This window comes from Clytia hemisphaerica, unplaced genomic scaffold (assembly GCF_902728285.1).
Source record: "Clytia hemisphaerica strain Z4C2 unplaced genomic scaffold, Clytia hemisphaerica genome assembly, whole genome shotgun sequence".
NCBI lineage: Eukaryota > Metazoa > Cnidaria > Hydrozoa > Leptothecata > Clytiidae > Clytia > Clytia hemisphaerica.
The window spans coordinates 677,519-697,331 of NW_027104293.1; the positions used below are offsets into that span (position 1 = coordinate 677,519).

The 19,813-nt window shown below is 34.3% G+C and overlaps 3 protein-coding genes across 3 annotated transcripts in view; 1 reads left to right on the forward strand and 2 right to left on the reverse strand.

The window, feature by feature from the left end:
• The window catches only part of LOC136817155 (protein SREK1IP1-like), a 113,149-nt gene that overhangs the window by 84,123 nt on the left and 9,213 nt on the right, over positions 1-19,813 (reverse strand). The gene's annotated exons all lie outside the window — the stretch shown is intronic.
• LOC136817156 (uncharacterized) lies at positions 1,575-9,778 on the forward strand. Its single transcript, XM_067073496.1, has 6 exons — positions 1,575-1,685; positions 2,196-2,341; positions 2,984-3,146; positions 6,442-6,544; positions 7,211-7,373; positions 9,648-9,778. Exons 1-4 carry the CDS (start codon positions 1,601-1,603, stop codon positions 6,453-6,455), a joined length of 408 nt encoding a protein of 135 aa, XP_066929597.1. The 5' UTR covers positions 1,575-1,600; the 3' UTR covers positions 6,456-6,544; positions 7,211-7,373; positions 9,648-9,778.
• Positions 12,653-16,292, reverse strand: LOC136817148 (uncharacterized). Its single transcript, XM_067073482.1, has 3 exons — positions 15,605-16,292; positions 14,389-15,318; positions 12,653-13,957 (listed from the first exon to the last, which is right to left on the reverse strand). The coding sequence occupies exons 1-3, from the start codon at positions 16,274-16,276 to the stop codon at positions 13,175-13,177; spliced, it is 2,385 nt and encodes a 794-aa protein (XP_066929583.1). The 5' UTR covers positions 16,277-16,292; the 3' UTR covers positions 12,653-13,174.

Consider the following 19,813-nt stretch of genomic DNA (forward strand, 5'->3'; position numbering starts at 1 on the left):
TAAGCCTTAAAATGTTCTTAGCTTGTTCTTAGTATTTTAGTCATCGAAGCATTATGTTCTTATACAGTTTATTCTTATAAAAACGTGTATTGTTTAACATTGAAGTCTGTTAGACTGCTGTATAATTTTTGATCACTTATTCATAGTAAAAAAGTCGCATTATGGTTTTAACCGAAATTTCAAAAATAGAACTTTCGCGAATTCATATAAAATTTACCTTTTTTGGTAACAAAAACTCATGAAACACGCAAAAATTTAGCAAACAGTGCAAAACTGAATAGGAAAGTTTATTTTTCGCATTTTTCAGGTTTAATTTCTTACCTGGCAGAAACTTTCGCGAAAAATGATCAAAATCGCGAAAAACGCGAAACTTTCTGCCCTTAAATTAGTCTTAAAACCAAAGTATGTGAGAGCACGAGGCTTCGAGGCCAAAATTTTAAGAACATTTGAAGCTTTACGGGCTATTTGGCATACAATACACCTTTTTGACCGTAGTTACGCGGTCAGGCGCGTGCCACTTTATTATTCAATTATATCCACCTAAACCCGATCCAATCCTTTTTTGACACATTTTTCCATTATCTATAGGTGCGAAAAAAGGAACTGGGACGGTTTCTGGGACGGATAAAGCGGACAAAAAATTGTCCGCACGGCAATAGGTGACTATGGTCGAAAAGGTGTATTTCTTCGAAAATTTCAATAAAGATACTTACATAATGCTGAAATACAAAAACATTTTTAGGGCTTAAAACCCAAAGATTTAAGAACACCTGAAGGTTTAAAACATCTACTAAAGTTCTTATAAAAAATCTCATGTACGGATATCATGGTTTGGCAAACAAACACGCTACGTTGTTCTATCGTTCTTAATAAAATGCTTTTTGAACGTTGTGAAAGTTCAATAGATTTCATCCTATACTATAACATTGCGTGCCTACATTCAAGGCTGCATTGTAAATTGAAATTTTGCCGTTTTATTCAATTTATATAAAAAGGCTTCAAAAAAGACGGGGGTCTATGGGATTGAAGATTTAATAGTGCTACCCCACTTTTTGTTGGTTTTTTAGTATTTGAAGAAAAAAGAACGGTTTTTTATTTCTAAAAAAGCTAGGCAGTTTAGTCAAGAAATTTTGCTGTCGGTATTGACGGAGATTAAAAGAAAAATGTGTCGGTATGTCGATGTTGTCGACCACCGTATACCCCCTTGATAAAATAATTCCTCCTTTTGGTTATTGTTTTGTCAGAGGTATGAGCACTAGTTTTATCCTGTATATAATAAAAGTTGAGAAGTGTGCCAAGTGAGAATCAAAGTTAAAAAATCTCCAAATGTAAAAATCATATATTTGAAGAGTCAATTTTGACAAAAAGGAAACATGTGATTTAAAAGCGATTTAAAAATTATTTAGAACATTTTCCATTGAGCCTTTTGGCTGTACCGCTGCACATGTACGAATATTTGCGATTTTGGCGTTTTTAATTGTTAATGGGAACTTTTGGATTGTTTCTAGGAAAGTATGGTATTAACTTCATAAATTTTCCTTGTTAACTTGGTTGTCAAATTTTATCATTTTAGAATAAAAAAATTCAAAAGCACTGCAAGATGGGTTTATTCATTTACTGTGTTACTATGGCAACTTTGGTTGTTCAAGTAACCGCTCAACCAGATGGACAGCCTGCCGTAATTGGTAAGTTTTTTTTTTTTGTTAAAGCCCATCTATACAACGGGGGGAGAGTACATTAGAATTACAGGTTGACAGGGCGGGGGGGGGGAGGTTCCGCCCGGCTTTTGACCCTCACCCTTAGTAGGAATAAAAAGGAGAAAAAATTGGAAAGATGCTCAACATTTTTTTCATAAAAATCAGCCCAAATCCCAAATGGATTTCTCCCAATTCACTGTCTCTGACCAGTCAGTAGACAAGAATTCACTTCCAGCTCTACTGAGTCGCAATTGAGTTCTCGGGTTCTTCATGGACCCATATCTCAATGGTAGAGCAAATGCCCGCGAATGGCATGGTTGTGAGTTCGAGTCTCGCTGGATCCGTTGGTTTTCCAACGGTTCTGGTGGCTGGTCAGAAAACAATATGAGAGCGTCACTTCATATTATGATATAGATTTTGATATAGTCAAATCCCAAAGTTACATAGGGGCTATGAGACAGGGGTGTCTTAAACGTTAAAGTAAATTTATATTCGTAGTGAACAGCAAGTTTGCAGTCGATGAACATAACAAAATCCGAAAACTGTATGACTACACCAACAACGAGTTACTCAATCAAGGTCCATTGGCCGTTAATCTTAAATTAGCAAACGACGCCAAAGATTGTATTGATTTAATGTTCCAAGTAAGCTATGAATCTAATCCTTCATTTTTACTATCTATGGCTTGAAAATAATCTTTTGCAGTACATGCTTTTTTTTAATAAGAATACACTTTATAAGAATGTCCATGATGAAAATGGCCAAAAAATTAAGAATATGGTAAGAATATCACCATCATGGAATTTAGCAACTGAACCTAAAAATGCCATTTTTAATGCATTTTAACCTGTAAATTGTCAATTAGGATCCTAACCTAAGAATACCGTAAGAATATTTTAGGATGATTTTCGCCAAAAAGTTAAGAATATCCATGATGGAATGAAAATTCACCATTCTTATAAAAAAAAAGCGTGTAGTCCTACTTCCTATTCCCAAAACCCAAAAGAATATCCATGATGAAATAGATTTACACCATTCTTATAAAAAAAGCGTATTCTTGATATGCGTAAGTCAAGATGACGTCATATTTTTTAACGGAAGCACCCAAAAAAGCCGGTTTTCGACCTCTGTGTTTCTATTTTTAGTAAACAGGGAGAGGTCAAACCCCGGATTTTTTCGGGTGTTTCCGCTAGAAAAATGACTTACGCATATCAATAATAGGTCAATGGTTCTTATTAAAAACCGTGTATTCATTTACTAAACATAAATCTATTTTATTATTGTAGAACATTGAAAAACCTGAATGGCAATCTAAATATCATCCATGTAATCCAAGTAAAAAAAGTCAAGGAGAAAACATTTTACATCATTTTCATCCGCTAGACCAGATAAACTTGAAGTTAACAATGATGAAACAAAAACCTACGTTGGGTGGGCTATTGAAGCTTGGTATATATGTTTTTATAAAAATTTCTTTACAATTATCTTCTTTCATTAAGGCGGCAGAGCAGTTGTGTGCATTTCCCTAGGGGGGGATACTAGGGATGCTGAGTATTTGCGTATGGGACCACAGACCTCTTAGCCTTAGAGAGAGAGAGAAAATTGCTAAAAAAGATAACCCTTAGAAAAACATTATCGCAAGAATTAATTCAAAAAAAAACTTCTAATACTTTCGTTCTTTTTTTTTTGACTCGAGTTGTGAGAAACGAACCTTAAAGAGACTGTTGATTTATTTGTTATTTTGGTTACCCATAGAGAGACTTTGGAAGGGTGAAAAACCCAACCTTAAGGCATGCACATACCGAGTGCCCGTTACTGGCCCAATTACCCCCTCCCAGGTCATTTCGTCCATACCGTATTACTTCGAATAAAAGCCCCCTTCTTCAAACGCCCCCTCGAATAAACGCCCTCCTAAAAGAAAAATCATTTATTAAACGCCCCCTCAAATAAACGCCCCCTTCGAATAATCACCCTTTTAGGAACTTGTGACTTTAATACTTCAATATTAGCGTTAACTGGGTTTGAAAAGGAAGATTTTAGTAGTCTTGTAACCAGATCAGTTTTCGATGCAATTTTAGTCGTTGAACCAAAGAAATTTTGCACTAAAATTCTGATAAAGAACTAAAACAAAGGGTATAGTTGCTCTAAATATTCGACTGTAGACTAAAATAATTTAATAAACGCCCTGTTCTTTTAAACGCTTCCCTCGAATAAACGCCCCTCCTAAAATCAAAAAAATTAAATAAACGCCACATCCTAACTAGGCAGGTCAAATCAAGAGGACACATGACATTGCTCTAATGCCCAAGTAATACGCGCCATCTATCAACATACGAGATTCTCGCTTATCTTTGCTTTTAGACGATGTTATTGTCCGTTACAGTATTAGTAAAGGCGGGAAAAGATGGCGGTATGGCGTTATGGCGGTATGGCGTTAAAATCGGCACGAGAGTTTCGAAGAAGACTGGAAAACTCTACCGACTGTAAACTCTTTTCGACAAAAAAAAAACCGCTCGCGCACTTTTTTCGGCTTTGGGCTTATTTCTTAGTGATTTGTCTTAGACTATAGCATAGTCTACTTTACTTCTTGATAGTTTTTGATGGCGCTACGTTACATTCAACGAGTTTAATCTTTTTGAAGATGATCAATAAAGCATAATGGGAAATCAGGGCCACTACGCGCTAATGACGACTTACTATCAGTGGCGTTGTGGCAGGGGGGGCCGGGGGGCCATGGCCCCCCCAGCGGAGCTTTTTTGAAGGGGCGCAAAAGAGATTTTCTAAACGCCCCAATCTTAAAAATCATCAATCAATCAAGCCTTAAATTGCGCCCAGGACCAATTTTACTGAGATAATTTTAAAATACTTGCATTTTTTTTCGCTCGCTTCGCTCGCAATAAAGTTAATTGGTAACTTCTTTGCAATCTAGGTATTTTACAAGTTTTTTTGTATAATATAGCATAATTATTAAATGAAAATCTAACTGCGCCCCAAGACTAATTTGCTGACAACAATATTGAAATCATGAACCATCAGTTTTTCCGCTCGCTTCGCTCGCATTACATATTGTTTCTTGAAGTTTCTTTTCACTTTACAATCTCCCTCGAAATATATTGAGATTTTAGTGTATTTTAACGTTTTTCAGAATTTAAAGTTCGGTCGAGAATTGCTATTTTAGCACTTCCACTTTCTTCCATTGAATGTTTCGATTTTAGAGGGGTTTGGTGGCTTCTAGGCTATATTCCAAGCCTCATTCGAGCAAATTTGAGCTTTTAAATCCTGAGATCCTAAGCTCCTAAGTCTTAAGTCTCATGTTAAAACTCAGAGTTAAAACTCTACTTTCCAACTGTAGTTTAAGGCGCCTAGAAATCAATTGTGGTGTTCAAAATTACACCGGGAACTCCCCTTTGTCTCAAATATTTCTTGAAGGATTGTAGCAAGTGTCAAATTTGTCTATTTTTATTTAGTGATTTAGGGTATCTTGGCAGTCGATTTTTAAAAATTTTCTAGTCGGCCCCAACCATGGTGGGGCCTGTTTTTCCCTTTTTCCATTCATCAAAGATATATCTACTCTTCTCCATTAAATATTTCCTTCCTCATTATGCCTAGGCAAATGAATTAGTAAAAGTTTAGAAACTGGTGGGTGACGGCACCACTTTCGAAAATTGGGTTGGGGGGGCGCCATTTTTAAAAAAATGATTTTGGCCCCTCCAGAAAAATTTTCCCACAACGCCACTGCACTATTATGGTCCAAAGTTTTGAAAAATGTTGAAGAATATTTTGTATAGCTAACACAAAGCCGTTATGGAGGCGCAATCAGTCCTGATTACCCATGATCCAATTCGACTGTGAAATGGCCTACAAATTTCCGCCTGAAAACTCAATTAAACTAGCCATAACTTTTATTAAGGTGCCATCGCAGCAAAACGAACACATAGAGTTGAATTTGCGTTCAAAAGGAATGATCTTAGCCCTACAGTAATTTTTGTTAAGAGTGACCTCTCATCTGAGACAAAATTCTTTCAAATGCTAACAAATGTGTCAAGGGAGTGATTTACAGTCTTCTTAGAGTGACATCCGTGCCTTGTCTTACACGTTTTTTATAAGAACAATTTCATAAGAATACGAGGCTGAAATTTGGCCAAAACCTAAGAACAAATTAAGAAGAATCTGAACCTCAGATTTCAGAAATTACTGAGAAGTACATGTTTCCATTTTAATTAATATTGACATTTAAGGCTGAAAAACTCATATAAATTTAAGAGCAGCCCAGCCAGAATCATATGACTTACTGGTTTTTCTTATAAAAAGCGTATATATATGTAGATACTGCTCTTCATATGTTATTTTACTAATGTACACGTTTAGCAACATAACTGTTCGAATACTTTGAGTAGAGTACTTAATAACTACTTGTGGTATAAAAAGGGAATTTCCCAGAAAAGGGAATTTCCTTAGATTCATTTAACTCTCCAGGAATAAGAAAAAGACAAACTGACATTTCAAAATGAGTAATCAGATCAAAATAACTCCGGAAAAGTCTTTTTGATGACGATAAAACAATAGAGAGACCGTAAGATAAGAATGCTACTGTTAAGCGGAACTAAAATACTGAAAAACACGCGCAAAATTATGAGATGTTCGCCCAACTTCCTCATGCGTGAAGCTATGAATGCCATCCTCAGAAAGCTTTAGGCTTCCTCCGGTGGCAATTATGAATTATCTATCTTTTTTTTACATTCAGGGCTGAAGAAGTGAAATTTATTGATTATTCGAAAGGCAAGCCTTTATGGGCGCTTTTGTTGAGAACGGATGATCCAAATAAGCCAATTGGTCATTTCACACAGGTATACCGGGTGGTCCAAAAAAAGTGTCCATAAAATTCAAATTTTGATGTAGCAAGCTTTATTGGTTTTATTGCCTTGAAATTTGGTACGGACATTTTTCACATAACTCTCTCAAAATTTCATTCTTATTATGAACTTTTATATTAAATTTGTCGAAATTGCATTGTTCAAAAATTGAACGTCAAAACAACTGTTTTTGTCTCACGTCACTCTAAGGTGCAGTAGTGTAGTGGTCATTGTTCTTGATTTCCGTGCGGAAGGTCAGTGTGCAATTCCCAATCGGTGCTACGATTTAATTTGTCGCTGACTGAAGTCTATTTCAAATTAGCTGCCAGTGTTTTTTCAAACCTCAATGCCCTCAATAACTTTTGATAGAATTTGAATTAAGTAGCGATTTTGTGCTCCTTGAAAAGACAAACAGGAGTGGAATATTCGCATAAAGAAATAGCTAAAAAATATCGGAAAATGAGGATTTAAAATTAAGAAGAAGAAAATTAACTGCTATAATTATCATTTTCACACGAGTGTTTTAATTTTTCAAACTATTTTTTTGATAGCAGAAGTGACAGTTTTACGGGAAAATCTGACACAATTTTCTTTTGACTTTTTTACATAGAAAAATATGTATAGTTTTGATAAACTTTTTTTTTCTTGATATCTTTTCAGGTCGTATGGAAAAGCACAAAGAATGTCGGATGTGCAATTGGATCAAAACATTATGGAGGAAAATGGCGAGTTCTTGTTTTATGTCGATATTCTCCGGCTGGAAACCAGTTTACAACTGCTAAATTGATTGCCAATGTCCCATTCGTGGACCCAAACAAAAAAGGTATTTTTCTCTTTTTTTTTAAATCTCAAAAATGGTTTTAGTTAATAGTTCTATTTATACTGAGACGGAGAAATCATCCGAGACGAGAATTTTGTAAAATATGATACTTTAGGCGTAGAAACTTTCGCGAGCAGAAACTTTCGCGATTTTCGCAAATTTTGGCCCTTTTCGCGAAAGTAAATGTCTTTAAAAATTCTAGGAAGGGCCATTCGCGAAAGTTTATGCTCGCGAAAAATTCTTGACAAAATAGAAAATCTGTAAAACTTCAAACTTTGAATAAAATGTAACTTTATGGCACTTTTTAGCCTGCTAAAAGACTAATAAGTCAAAGGACAAATGTTTCAAGCCAACCCAAGAAGTATTTGTGTCTCTAAGCCATTTTTTCATGTGAAAATTCTCAATTTTACGTCTTGATTCGCGAAAGTTTATGCTCGCGAAGAATATTTTTCCATTAAATTCGCGAAAGTAAATGTCGTGAATTTCGCGATTTTTCGTCCTCGCGAAAGTCTCTGCTCGCGAAAGTTTGTACGCCTAAAGTATGTGGAGGAGATCCTATTTATTTAAACACGAATGGAAAATACACTCCTCCATAATGCTCATTTTCTAAATTGCCCGTGTCCCAGACAAATTAATCGTCTCAGTATAAATAGAACTAATGTGATTCAGATTAAATTGAAAAAATGAATAAGAATTTTGGGCAAATCATCATTGTAGTACAAATTGAGGACAATTTTAGGCTCTACTTTGCTCTACGCAAGAAATTATTGCTCGCTGATACTTTTGTCTCCCGAATAGACGTCCCCCCGCTAATTGTTAAGAGAAAAAAAATCCACCCCCCGCTCTTATTAAGACCCCCCTGCTAATTAAACTCGAATAATTCAATATCTTATTACAGTGTAGATAGACCTTAAACTTGTTAAAATTTTCCTTTTTGTTTAGCATTGGTTCTTATTTTACGTGTTCATTTGCTAAAGTTTCTTTTTTCTTGTTAAAATTGATATCGGTTAAAAAAAATTCTGTCTTCAAATTACCCCCCCCCCTTCTTATGACATCCCCCCTCCCGCTTATTAGAATTTAGGAAATTTTCCTACCCCCCTGCTTATTCGGACTCCCCCCGTCTATTCGGGAGACAAGAGTACTCAATTTCTAAACGACGGCATGTGCCGCCAAAAAAGGCTTTTATAATCGGAACCTGTACAGTGCAGCTCTAGACTAGTAAACTAGCCGGTTATTACTTATAACCTTATAATAAAACTGTCAATCAAATAATGTAAACACTAATTAAATATTCAGCGCGCGTGAGAGAAAAGGAAAATAACCGACTAGAAGCTACTTCCAACGCCTTTTTTTTCTTCACCTAAAATCGTAAGGAGAGACATACAGATTTCTGTATGTCTGACCCGTGCGGGATTGAATTTATTTTTCTTTCTGTTTATTGCGTTTTTAGAAATTCTCATTTATTCATATGTTCCCATGTTCAATGTTACAATGAAATATCATTTAGTCAAAAAAGTTGGATGGATTCTCAAAAACCTAAAAAAAGTTGTAAAATTAAACAACGTTTTTTGAGGGAAGTAGCTTCTAGTCGTTGAAATTCAGAAAAGAGACACAACTTCACCCCTTCGATTCTTTTTATTTGGAGCTTGATTTTTTGTATATGGGTCTGTTTTCAACGACTAGTTTACTAGTCTATGCAGCTCTTGAGTAGTGGAAAGGTTCCCATACAGTGCATTTTACCGAACGTTTCTAACCATTACAGTGTAGTCTGATTACATAACTTTATTTTGGTAACGCGGTGCGCCGCCTTGAAAAGAGAAAGCTGTTTTTTTCACCCGGGGGGGGGGGATAGGTTTGCAGACTGACGGTATGTGTGGGCCAAAAATTGGCTTTTAAAATTGCACCCTTACAGTGCAGCAAAAATCAGTGAAAATCATACCCTTAGAGTGCATTTTCCCCCAAATTTTCGATCCCTTTCGTGCAAAAAATGGTCAAAACTCTAGCATTTTTCGTCAAAATATCTAGATTTTTCCAGAATTTTCTAAAATTTCTACCCTTAAAGTGCATCTCTAGTTTTTTTCCGACCCTTACAGTGTATTTTAAACATATTGGAAAAGGTACCCTTAGGACCCGCACATACCCGTCGGTCCTTTTGCCCAGCTGCCCCCCCCCGGGTTTTTTCCATTGTTTAAAAAATGCTGTGTAAGCAGATTTAAGAAGATAAATCATATAAACGGACTCTCGTGGTTTTATTCTATTTATATTCTTTCTTTGTAGTGTGCAAGGATAAGAATGCGGAATGTGGAGATTTATTATCTTATGAAGGTGTGACATGTGCTATCGATATGATTAAACAAATTTGCCAAAAAACGTGCGGATTTTGTTAGTAATCAGTAATGTGGAGATTGCCTCAGCTGTTAAAAAGAGTTATTGTGGTAATTTGTCACTGATCAAAATATTCGAAGAAGCAGTCAAAATTTAGGGAAAATTAATTTTTGTATTTTGGTTCTGATATTATAAATTGTTAACAAAGGACATCGGTGACTAGGAATAACTTAATTTTTGATTTATATTTTTCTTCAAATTTTCTAGATTTTTTCTTTTCAAATAACGTGCTACTAATTCGCAGTTAAAATCAGTGAATCACTGTTTTTTTCCTTTTAAAATTTTCGATTTATGATGTAGGAGGAAAATTGTCCAAAATGACCAAATGTCCACCCTTTGACCGCAGTGTCGTTCTGGGAAAAGAAATTTCCTTCAAAAAAGCTCCTTCCCAAACCTCTCCTCCTTGCCAGAACACCACTGTCTGTCAGATACACATCTGATCTTGAAAATTAGTAAAATTTAGGACCCTTTCAGATATCTCCACAGCCTAAAGAAGGTACCACGACCAGCGCCACGTCCCGTACCCAATTTTGTATACTTGCTCCCTTAAGACCCCAAAGATCAATTAAACTTTGCGCAAAATTTATTTTGTATCTATTGATTGACTTTAATTATTATTAATTTCTTATTGACCAATACACTATTATCCCTTTTGTTTAATCATTGAACTTTACAAACTCAAAAAATGTGTTTGAAAAAAAGCCTTTGTTAATTTTAAACAGTTTTTGGAAAACAAAGGGAATTTTCGATTATTTTGCTCACTTAAGCATATGATTTAAATGACGTTATCAAAAACAAAATTTATCGTCAATTTGACCTTATATGATACGACAAGGGTGTTCGTGTATCAAATTCCATTCGAAAATGACAACAACAACAAAACAAAAGTTGTAAAAAGGGGTAATACAGAAAATAATTCTAAAGCCCAGTATAAATATGGTGAGAAAGTAAGGGCCGGTCTCCACTTGCGTGCGTTTCGATCGCACTTTTTCGAGCAAAGCTTCCACGATAAATGGTAAAAAGAAAAATGAAGCAATTCCATTGGCGCGATCTGACGTAACGATTGAAACAAGTTGAAATGTATTTAACTTCTTCTTCGAGCGTGCGCTACATTTGATATGACGAAATATTTTTTCCGAGCAAAAAGGCTTGAAGAGAAACGGTGTGATCGCAGCGCGCGCAAAAAAAGAAACCGGAAGTGGAGACCGACCTGAACTGTCAAAAAGTTAATTGATCAAAAAGTGATAAGGAATATGGTCGTTTAGTTAAGGAATATAACTTTGGATTGTGTGATGTTATAATATATGAAATTAATTTTGGCTGGAATGTAACCCTTTGGATCCGTGACGGGTCAGATTCAAAAACAAACAACCATAAAATCTGATTAGGTTGCTGGATTTCTATGAAATTTTCACCAGATGGTCTCAAGAAAATATACCCATTTGAAAACCATGTGTTTTGAGTGGTTTGTAACAGCGAAAGTAAATGAATTTTTCAGTCTCTATCACAGGTTAAAATAACCGAACTAATTTTCTAAGGAAAAAATTATTACCCATTTTTAGCACTTTTGACTTTCAGTTTTTTACAATATCTTGGAAATTAGACAAGTTTCTTCAAATATTTTTTCTGCATTTGGTCTTATTTATGTGGATAATCGTAGTTTAAACTTTAACTAATCATTTCTTCAGATGACTTCAAAGTTAAAAAATTGACGAAAAAAAAAATATTTTTCAGAAATTTTGGTTGCTAGGAGCAAAATATCATTAACTTTCGAATATGTATTCAGACTGTACATTTCATATGCTTTCAGAAAATATATAGTTTTACAGGTGCATATAAAACAATCAAAAAATCATTCTTCATCGCATTCGCCTAGGTGTCAAGGAACCCTAAAATATTAAAATTATGTTCGGATCCAAAGGGTTAAATTGGAGGATTACAAAAAAAAAGAAATTTTGACGGGAAACTTAATAAAATCTGCCGAATCAGCAAAATTAAGTTCCCGTTAAAATTTCTTCCTTTTAAGGTATATCAAATTTTAAGTTGACCTTTACTCATTACAATGCCAAAAACATTCGATTTGTATCATTTTAGTTATTTTCTCGGAATCTCGATTACACATTTTTTATAAAACGAACAATTTGAGATCATGACAGCAAGTACCCTGAGTATCAGAGGTTAAGTTTTCAAATAATATATTAACCTCTGAAGACCAATAATATAAATTTTATCGCGCATGTGTCAATCTAATCACTATAGAAAGAATCAAAGATGAAGAGCAAATATTACCGTATTAATGTCTAGCAGACTGTATCAGTATGCAGTTTACTATTTACGAATTCCCCAGAAACCTCCAAGTGTAATCGAAGTGAGTTTCTTTCGAAAGAAATCTTTTACATTATCCCCAAATGTATAACAGTAATTACTAAACTACTAATTATGGAAATGTCACTTTTAATTGAATCGAAATAATAGACAGACTTTAGAATCTCGATTCGTCGGCACAGCGTCAATATATGATTTTGACCTGTGCTTTTCACGGTAGGCAGCAAGAAAAAATGCTTCGATAGCCTTAATGTTAAAAACAAGTTAAAAAAGTTTTAAAGCTTTTAATGGACTATGAAGCAGTCAATTTTTAAGGAAGTTGCACAAAAATATTCACAAATTGGTAAAATTAAGAAAATTTGAAAAATATTTCCACGGTGATATGAAGTGTTCAGAATTTCCAAAGGCCACTTTTTTTAAAGAAAAATAAATTTTGATATATTTGGCTTTGGAGTCGTACTTTCCATGACAATGTTCTTTAATTGATTGAACATCGAAGGTTTCAAAATTTTGGGTGTTCTTATAAAAATGCCTGTAAGAGGATACTGCCGTTTTATATGTGAACAAGTTCTTTTTGGGTGGTTTATTTGTTTTCTTTCCTTAGTTAAAATATGAAAAGTTAAATAGCAATACCGTTAATATTTGAAAATTTTATTTTGAGTAAAAGTACATAACGTTTGGTGTTTTTGCTATTATGTAAGTGTACAAAAAAAATGATATCGGTTATACAATATGCCTATTAAACTTAAAAGTAGTTTTAAAAAATGAATAAAATGACAAAAGGTTTATCAAAGTAATTGTTATAAGACGGGCCATCTAAAATGGATTATTATTTAAGTAACCTCAAAAATATTGTAAACATTTAGGTAAATATTTTGAAACATATTTTTTAGTATCATCATAAGTTTCACCGCTAATTTTCGCTTGTTGAGGATATTTTGACTACATCGCAAGAAAGACTGTAGAAAAAGATTTTATATATTTCATGAAATTCACATAAAACACAAAAGACAATTAATTCAATATTGTGAACAAGATATGAAAAATCAGATATCAAAACTGTGAATTTTATGATTTAAGATTTTGGTAAAACTTTAAAACTTAATCATCTGTACTGAAGAATCTTCACTAATGGTTTCATCTGAAGAAAATTCTTCTACCTCAACAATCATGAGATTTGTCGTGCATCTCATGATGAAATTACATTGGCGATCAATAAATCCACTTTTTTCTTTCACGATGATAATGATGTTATTCCATTCAAAACCAAAAACTAAGTTATAGTCATCAATCAATAAAATGTTTCTGTCTACGAGATATTGGTATGGACTTTCACCTTCATTGAAATCGTTATTGCGTTTTCCATAACTTTTCCATTTCAATTTCAACTTGTTCAATGTTTGAAGATCATCCTTCTCGAATGCAGTATCATATATCACTAGCACTCCATCGTTCGTGATCTTTCTCATTTCTGTAATGGCATCTTCAAATGAGTCGGAATGGTAGGGTTGCTTTCCATTGGGGTGATTCGGTGGTGGAAGTACTATCCCTTCTTTATATGTCGAACTGCTGCTTTCTTCAAAGTTTAATGCCTCTCTAACGATACTTTCACAGTTTCTTAAATTTACGTCAAGTTCATATTTCATGAAATCGTTACCCATCGAAAAATCTTTATCACCTTTTAAAATTTCCCGATGACCGTACCCGTTTGATGCAATCCAAATTACCTCAACGTGTTGTTTGACTTTCGTTATCATTTCTTTCAATAAATCATCGGTAATATTACACTCATCGATGAATAATGCGTTGATGTTTTTCATTCGAATGTTTTTCACCAGCTTTTCAGTTTCCTCTTTATGTTCCTCTCCATCACCGAACTGTTTGAAAGAAAAGAAAAATTTTGTTTCAAGTAAATCCCTTCAAAAAAATGGAATTATGCGAGGTTGCAAAAAATCTACGGAAAATCTGCCACGGAAAAGTGAACGACAAAATCGAAATTTCAAGCGTTTCTGACTTTTTAACAATATCAGTAAGATTAGGAGAAGAAGATCACAACGGTGCACTATTAGTTTATAAGTTTTTTTTTCATTTTTTGATTAAAATGTACACGTATGTTCATACAGAAACATTTAACTTTTCTCACTCTTGCAGCATGCAAATTTGAACGGTATTTTTTTTGTAAAATTAAGATGGAAAAAGCAAATTATGAATCATTGAAAACCTACGTTAAAGACTAGAATTTTTCTATATCCTTTTTATTTGGTTAGATTTCGAAAAGATTCAAAATTAGATTCAAAATGTAACTCACATAGTATCTTCTGTATCCATAGACGTCAACTCCATGTTCTTTTCCCAATTCGTCTTTCAATCTCCACTCAAGAAGGGTTTCTAAATCTTTAATCTTCTCAATGGCATACATAACACGTCCTTTGTATTCCGTCATTTCACTCAATTGTTTTGCTTTCTCCTGAAGGATGAAAGACTTGCCGCATCCGTAAGGCGCATAAAAGAGGATCTTATTGAATTCAGAAGTGTCTGTCTTCATGATGGGAAGTTGACGCTGACTGTAAAAGAGTATGTTGTCAGTGGTGCAGACGGTATCGATGGCTTTCGAGATATACTCTGCCCAGTTTGACGTTGTAATGGGTGCTGTTTTTGAAGCATGAATGGCAAACACAACGATTCTTAGGAGGTCTTTAACTTGATTTACTGCTGGGATGAAAGGTATTCCAGAGGGAACGGTCGGATATTTTGCCAACACGGTGGATAACCAACATTTCAAATCTGTTTCTTGATCAATGTAATGTTGTTTGTTCAAGAAAAAGTTGTCCTTCTCAACAAAAATGACTGGATGATACGTCCAGCCATGTCCCAACTGATCACTCAATCTCTCCTCTACCAATTTATGGTATTTATCCAACTGGTCAAAAGCTTTTATAGTCAGTGTCCGTTTGATTTCAACGCCTATGATTAATTTCTTGGTCCACGAGAAAAGAAGGACGTCAATCTCCTGATGCATTTTCTTTTGGACATTGGTGAGAAAGTTGATGGAACTGAGAATCACAGTATCTTCAAGAACAGGGTCATCTTTGATCGAATAGAGTTTTTCGAAAAACGAGCGTTCGCCTTTTTCACCGAGCTCCGATAAAACTAATCCGAAAAGCCATTTTATCGTTGGATGAGATGGTGGGTTTTGTTTGACCAAGTTTTCGACTTCTTTTTTAACATCTTTTAACGTCTGGAAATGAAATTAGGGATTAAAAAAAAATTTTCTCTTTGAAAGCGATGGATTCCGTCGAGGTGTACAAAAGAATTCCTTCTTTTACTGAACTATATCAACCTGAAATAAACTGTCAAAAATTGTCGCTGAGGCAAAACAGTCAAAGTATTCAAACATCCGAAAAGATTCGACACAAGACAATTGACAATAATAATCACGATCAGCTTTAGAGGCCCTCGTTCACAGAACTTTATTTACCTTAATAATGAAGGGTTTTTATAAATTTCGAGAAACAAATTGTTACCTTTTTAAGAGTTTGGTCCAATTTTGATCCTGGTGATTTTGAAGCCAATTCCTGAATACATGCTTGGATGAATGTATTGTTATCCTCAGTTGTTGATGGTAAAGTCAGATCGGTTGTAATTGGTTGACGAGAGGAAGAACTTTGGATCGGTTGATTGCCAATCTCTTCCATCAAAAGATACATGATTTCGACATTCAAGATCCAATCATAGAATTCTTTTGCGTTGATTTCATTACCGCTAGAGTTGTTTAATTGGAGATCATAGAAAGCTTGAAGTTCTCGTGTAAACCAAAAGGCCTTCTTCAAATTATCCAAACATTTCTTAAGAGTGTTTATGTCAACATTGAAATCAAGGAGATGCACGGTTGAATCCTTCTTCGCGTATTGGTGAGATTGGAACACTGGGGGAATGAAAATTGGATCGTGGCGGTTGGTGTCGAATAATGCTGAATCAGCATATTCTCTTTGGAGAAGCTGATCAGCGGCAAGAATAGGGTCGGTAAATAACTGGCCATTCCCGAGGTTGAACTTTTGGTTCTGGTTGTCGATGGTGGATTTTGGAGTTTTCAATATTTGCTCATACAATGATGTTCGTTGGGTGCATTTTGATGGATCGATATTCTTCGATTTCAATGCTTTGATTTTCTGTTGTAAATTCAATTGTGATGCCATTTTATTTTTTTTAAAGAAACTTGCAAATAGACAAAACAGTAGATATTAGAATTAACACACTTAACAGCCTTTTTTTATCAGAATAGAGAAAGTGATAGTTCAAAGATTCGAAAGATCTTGTTTGCATTATAAACAGACTTTTGTCAATTATAGTCATACCACGGGACCCTCATTAAGAAATTTCATTCAAAATAAGGTCTGTTATTTTCTAAGTAGTTTCTTGGTCTTACAAGAAATTTCTCTTTTATAAGAACAAACACTATAAGAAGATAAGGCTTCGATTATCAAAATACCAAGAAAAAATTAAGAACATTTCAAGTTGTTTCTGACTTTAAAAGCAAAAATACTTACAAAATGGCGAAAATAAGAGATGTCAAAAATACTTTTAGCCTTAAAACCCAAAAAATCGGGAGGTTTCAAAATCTTTGGATGTTTTCATAAGAAAACGTATAGTAAGACACTAGGATATTTTGTGGTTTTCTTTATAAATAGGAGTGGACTATACAGGGTCATCTTTTTCATCAAATCATGTCAAACTAAATTTTCTTTAGCTCCGTATGGCATATCTAGGCAGGATGAAAAATAATTTTTGATATATTTTAAATATAAATAATGTGGGAGCCCCTTTTCTGGCCCCCTATTAGACTCATATAAAGTATGACAAGAAAATCCCCAATTTGACCTGGAAACCTTAAAAATCATTCAATTTTGCTGCAATTTGGTACAAGTCTCCTTGAATCAGTATTATTTAAAAAAATTCATTATCGGACGTTTTAGGGCGTGGCCAAACCCCAAAAAGGGCAAAAAGGATTGGGTAGCTCTAGAAAACTTTGGAATGATATTTTTGCCCTAAGGTTTTGCATACCTACCCTGAGTAATCTATCTTGACGAATCCTGAGAATATTTCCCAAAGTAAATTCGTTATTTCGTGTAAATAAGGGGAAATATAGACGGGCTAGGGCTCATTCATAAATCGTGTAATTCAATTGAAATTCCCTCTAGAAATTGGTATTCTTGATCCAAGAACAGTTTTGAAGCCTTTCAGAGTCGAAATTCATGTAGTCAGGCAGCTGAGGTCACATAAAAAAGTGCAGTAGCTACAAAGTTTGCGAACAAACTTTAAACAGTTGTTTTCAATAGATACGACCTTTCTGAACACAAAATCATCAACCGGACAGTTTGAAAATAATTACCGGACGCGTCCGAAAATATTTTCGTATTTGATGACGTCACAAGCTAAATGAAAATTTTTATGAAAAAAAGCATAGACATATTATATACCAATCGACGCATTTTTTGACGTAGATTAAGAAAAAGGTCAGTACTATGTCTGAAAATTCGATAATAAAAAGTTACAAGCTTCCGAAGTTTTGATGACGTCATATTTACACTTTCTTTAGGGTCGATTTTCTCGAGTTAAGTTGAGAAATCATACATATCCACTTAAAAGTCTTCTATATCGATTTTTGAGAGCTTTCGAATGGCGGTCTTAGATTTCAATTTTGATAAGTTTGAATTTTTGATTTTTTTTTCGTCTCGGACAGGTAAAATTGACGTACGGACATAAAGGAAAAGCGTTCTAACTTTTTATAGCAAAATTTTCAGATATGGTTACTGACCATTTTCTTAATCTACGTTAAAAAAGGCTTCGATCGGTATATAATATGTCTATGTTGGTTCTCAAATTTTTTTCAGTTAGCCTATGGGCACGCATGACGTCATCAGGTACTTAAATATTACCGGACACGTCCGGTAAGTAATTTCAACAACTCCGGTTAATATGGTTTCTAGATATTTAGGTTGTATATTTTCAATTAAAAGTGGTTTGGGATTGTTCGCACCCCGTCCAATTTTTTTGTGACCTCAGCTGCCTGTCTAATGTAAAAGTTAAAACTTTCCGCTTTCAGATCCCTTTTTACGTCTTCTGAACTTCACTGAGGTAGTGCTAAATTAAGGAAAGTGTTTTTATCACATAGAGCAAATTGTCGGCAGTTCTACGAGAACTACTACGAGAACTACATTATTTCAGATATAAAAAAGTGCTTACAATTCACAAACATAAATTTGGATGGATTTTCTGTTGTTCAAGATCATAGAAATAAAAGGTTGTCAAATTTTCATATATTTAGGACGAGAAGTCACTCCCTCTAGGTAGGAAAAATAAAATTTTTAAGATTTCACAATTTACACTGACAAATCTTCACCTGAAGAGGTAATGTGTCAAATTTAAGCAGGAAAGAATGTTTTCTTGCCTTTATAGTCGCAAGCCTTCCACTTTTTTGCCTGCGTAAAGCCTTTGGGCTGGGCTGGGCCCAAAATGTCCAAAATTATATTTCTCGAATAAATGTTTTGATATACTTTATTTCTGTCCCTGAGAAGTGAATGTGCCAAATTTGAGTGGAATTCAATCACTGTGTGTCTCATTTCCAACATAATTTGGGTAGTTGGGTAGAAGGAAAAAGATTGATTTGAGGGCACAAACCTTAGTCTAAAAAAAGGCTTCCCACATTTCTTCATTTTTGTTCGAAAATTCTATTTGATCCTGTCTACACAATTTAGACCTTAAATAAATTTAGTTTGATATTTTTTGAAAAATCACTCACTGTATAGCCCACTCCTATTATAAAGCGCTATTCCAATATTTTCATTTCACAAGAACGAACAAAAGACTCTATCTAATTGGCTATAATAACATAGCCTGTGGTTTCCGATTACTGTATACCTTTATAATTTATAATTTGTTATAAGCACATTTTTTTTTTCGATATAAGAACACATTTTACTTAACCATAAGGCTTCGGGGTCAAGAACCTTAATGGGCACTTAGAACATATTTATTCAAAAGTTACACTAAATACTCGCATAAAAAAGAGCATGTTGAAATCATATTTTTAAGCTTAAGTCTAAAAAGTCGAGAACACCAAGGCTTTGGCATTCTTATAAAAAGTGTGCGTGCAACACAATATGTCAGTTATTATCTTTGGGTAAAAGATGCTACAGCAGGATTCAAAGAGATGAGTTAAACAGGGGTGTTCTCATTGGCCAAATAGAATTTAAGTTATAAGGAAAGAAAAATTTTTCAGAATTTGAATCAAACAAAACTTTTATAATATATTCTGATAGCATGACAGAATAGACGAACGTACGCAACGCACTGGGCTCAACTTCAGTAACTTCAAATTATTCAAAAAAAGATCAAACTGTAGCAAAACAAACTAACTTTAAAACTCATTATTGAAGTCACAAAAGATATTTAATAAAGATCAGTCAATCTTTCCTGACTTTCTACATACTCTCGGGTGCCTAATAAACGTACGTTTATTTTTTTCGTCTGAAATTTCCCGCATGTACGCACCTTATTAGGACCTGTACGTTTATTTATTTTGAAGAATTTTCCTGCCTGTACGTTTATTCCCTCCTGTACGTTTATTTATTTTGACGCAATATCGCCCGATATTCATACTGTACTAATGTTGTACTACATTTACTTTAGCCTTAACGTTTATTTATTTTAGCTCTGATTTCTTGCCTGTACGT

Coding starts and splice junctions, on each gene's coding strand:
- LOC136817156 (XM_067073496.1), top strand. CDS start 1,601: ATGGGTTTATTCATTTACTGTGTTACTATGGCAACTTTGGTTGTTCAA. Junction 1,686..2,195: donor TGGACAGCCTGCCGTAATTG/GTAAGTTTTTTT, acceptor TTATATTCGTAG/TGAACAGCAAGTTTGCAGTC. Junction 2,342..2,983: donor GTATTGATTTAATGTTCCAA/GTAAGCTATGAA, acceptor TTATTATTGTAG/AACATTGAAAAACCTGAATG.
- LOC136817148 (XM_067073482.1), bottom strand. CDS start 16,276: ATGGCATCACAATTGAATTTACAACAGAAAATCAAAGCATTGAAATCG. Junction 15,319..15,604: donor TGGACCAAACTCTTAAAAAG/GTAACAATTTGT, acceptor TTTCATTTCCAG/ACGTTAAAAGATGTTAAAAA. Junction 13,958..14,388: donor ATGGATACAGAAGATACTAT/GTGAGTTACATT, acceptor TCTTTCAAACAG/TTCGGTGATGGAGAGGAACA.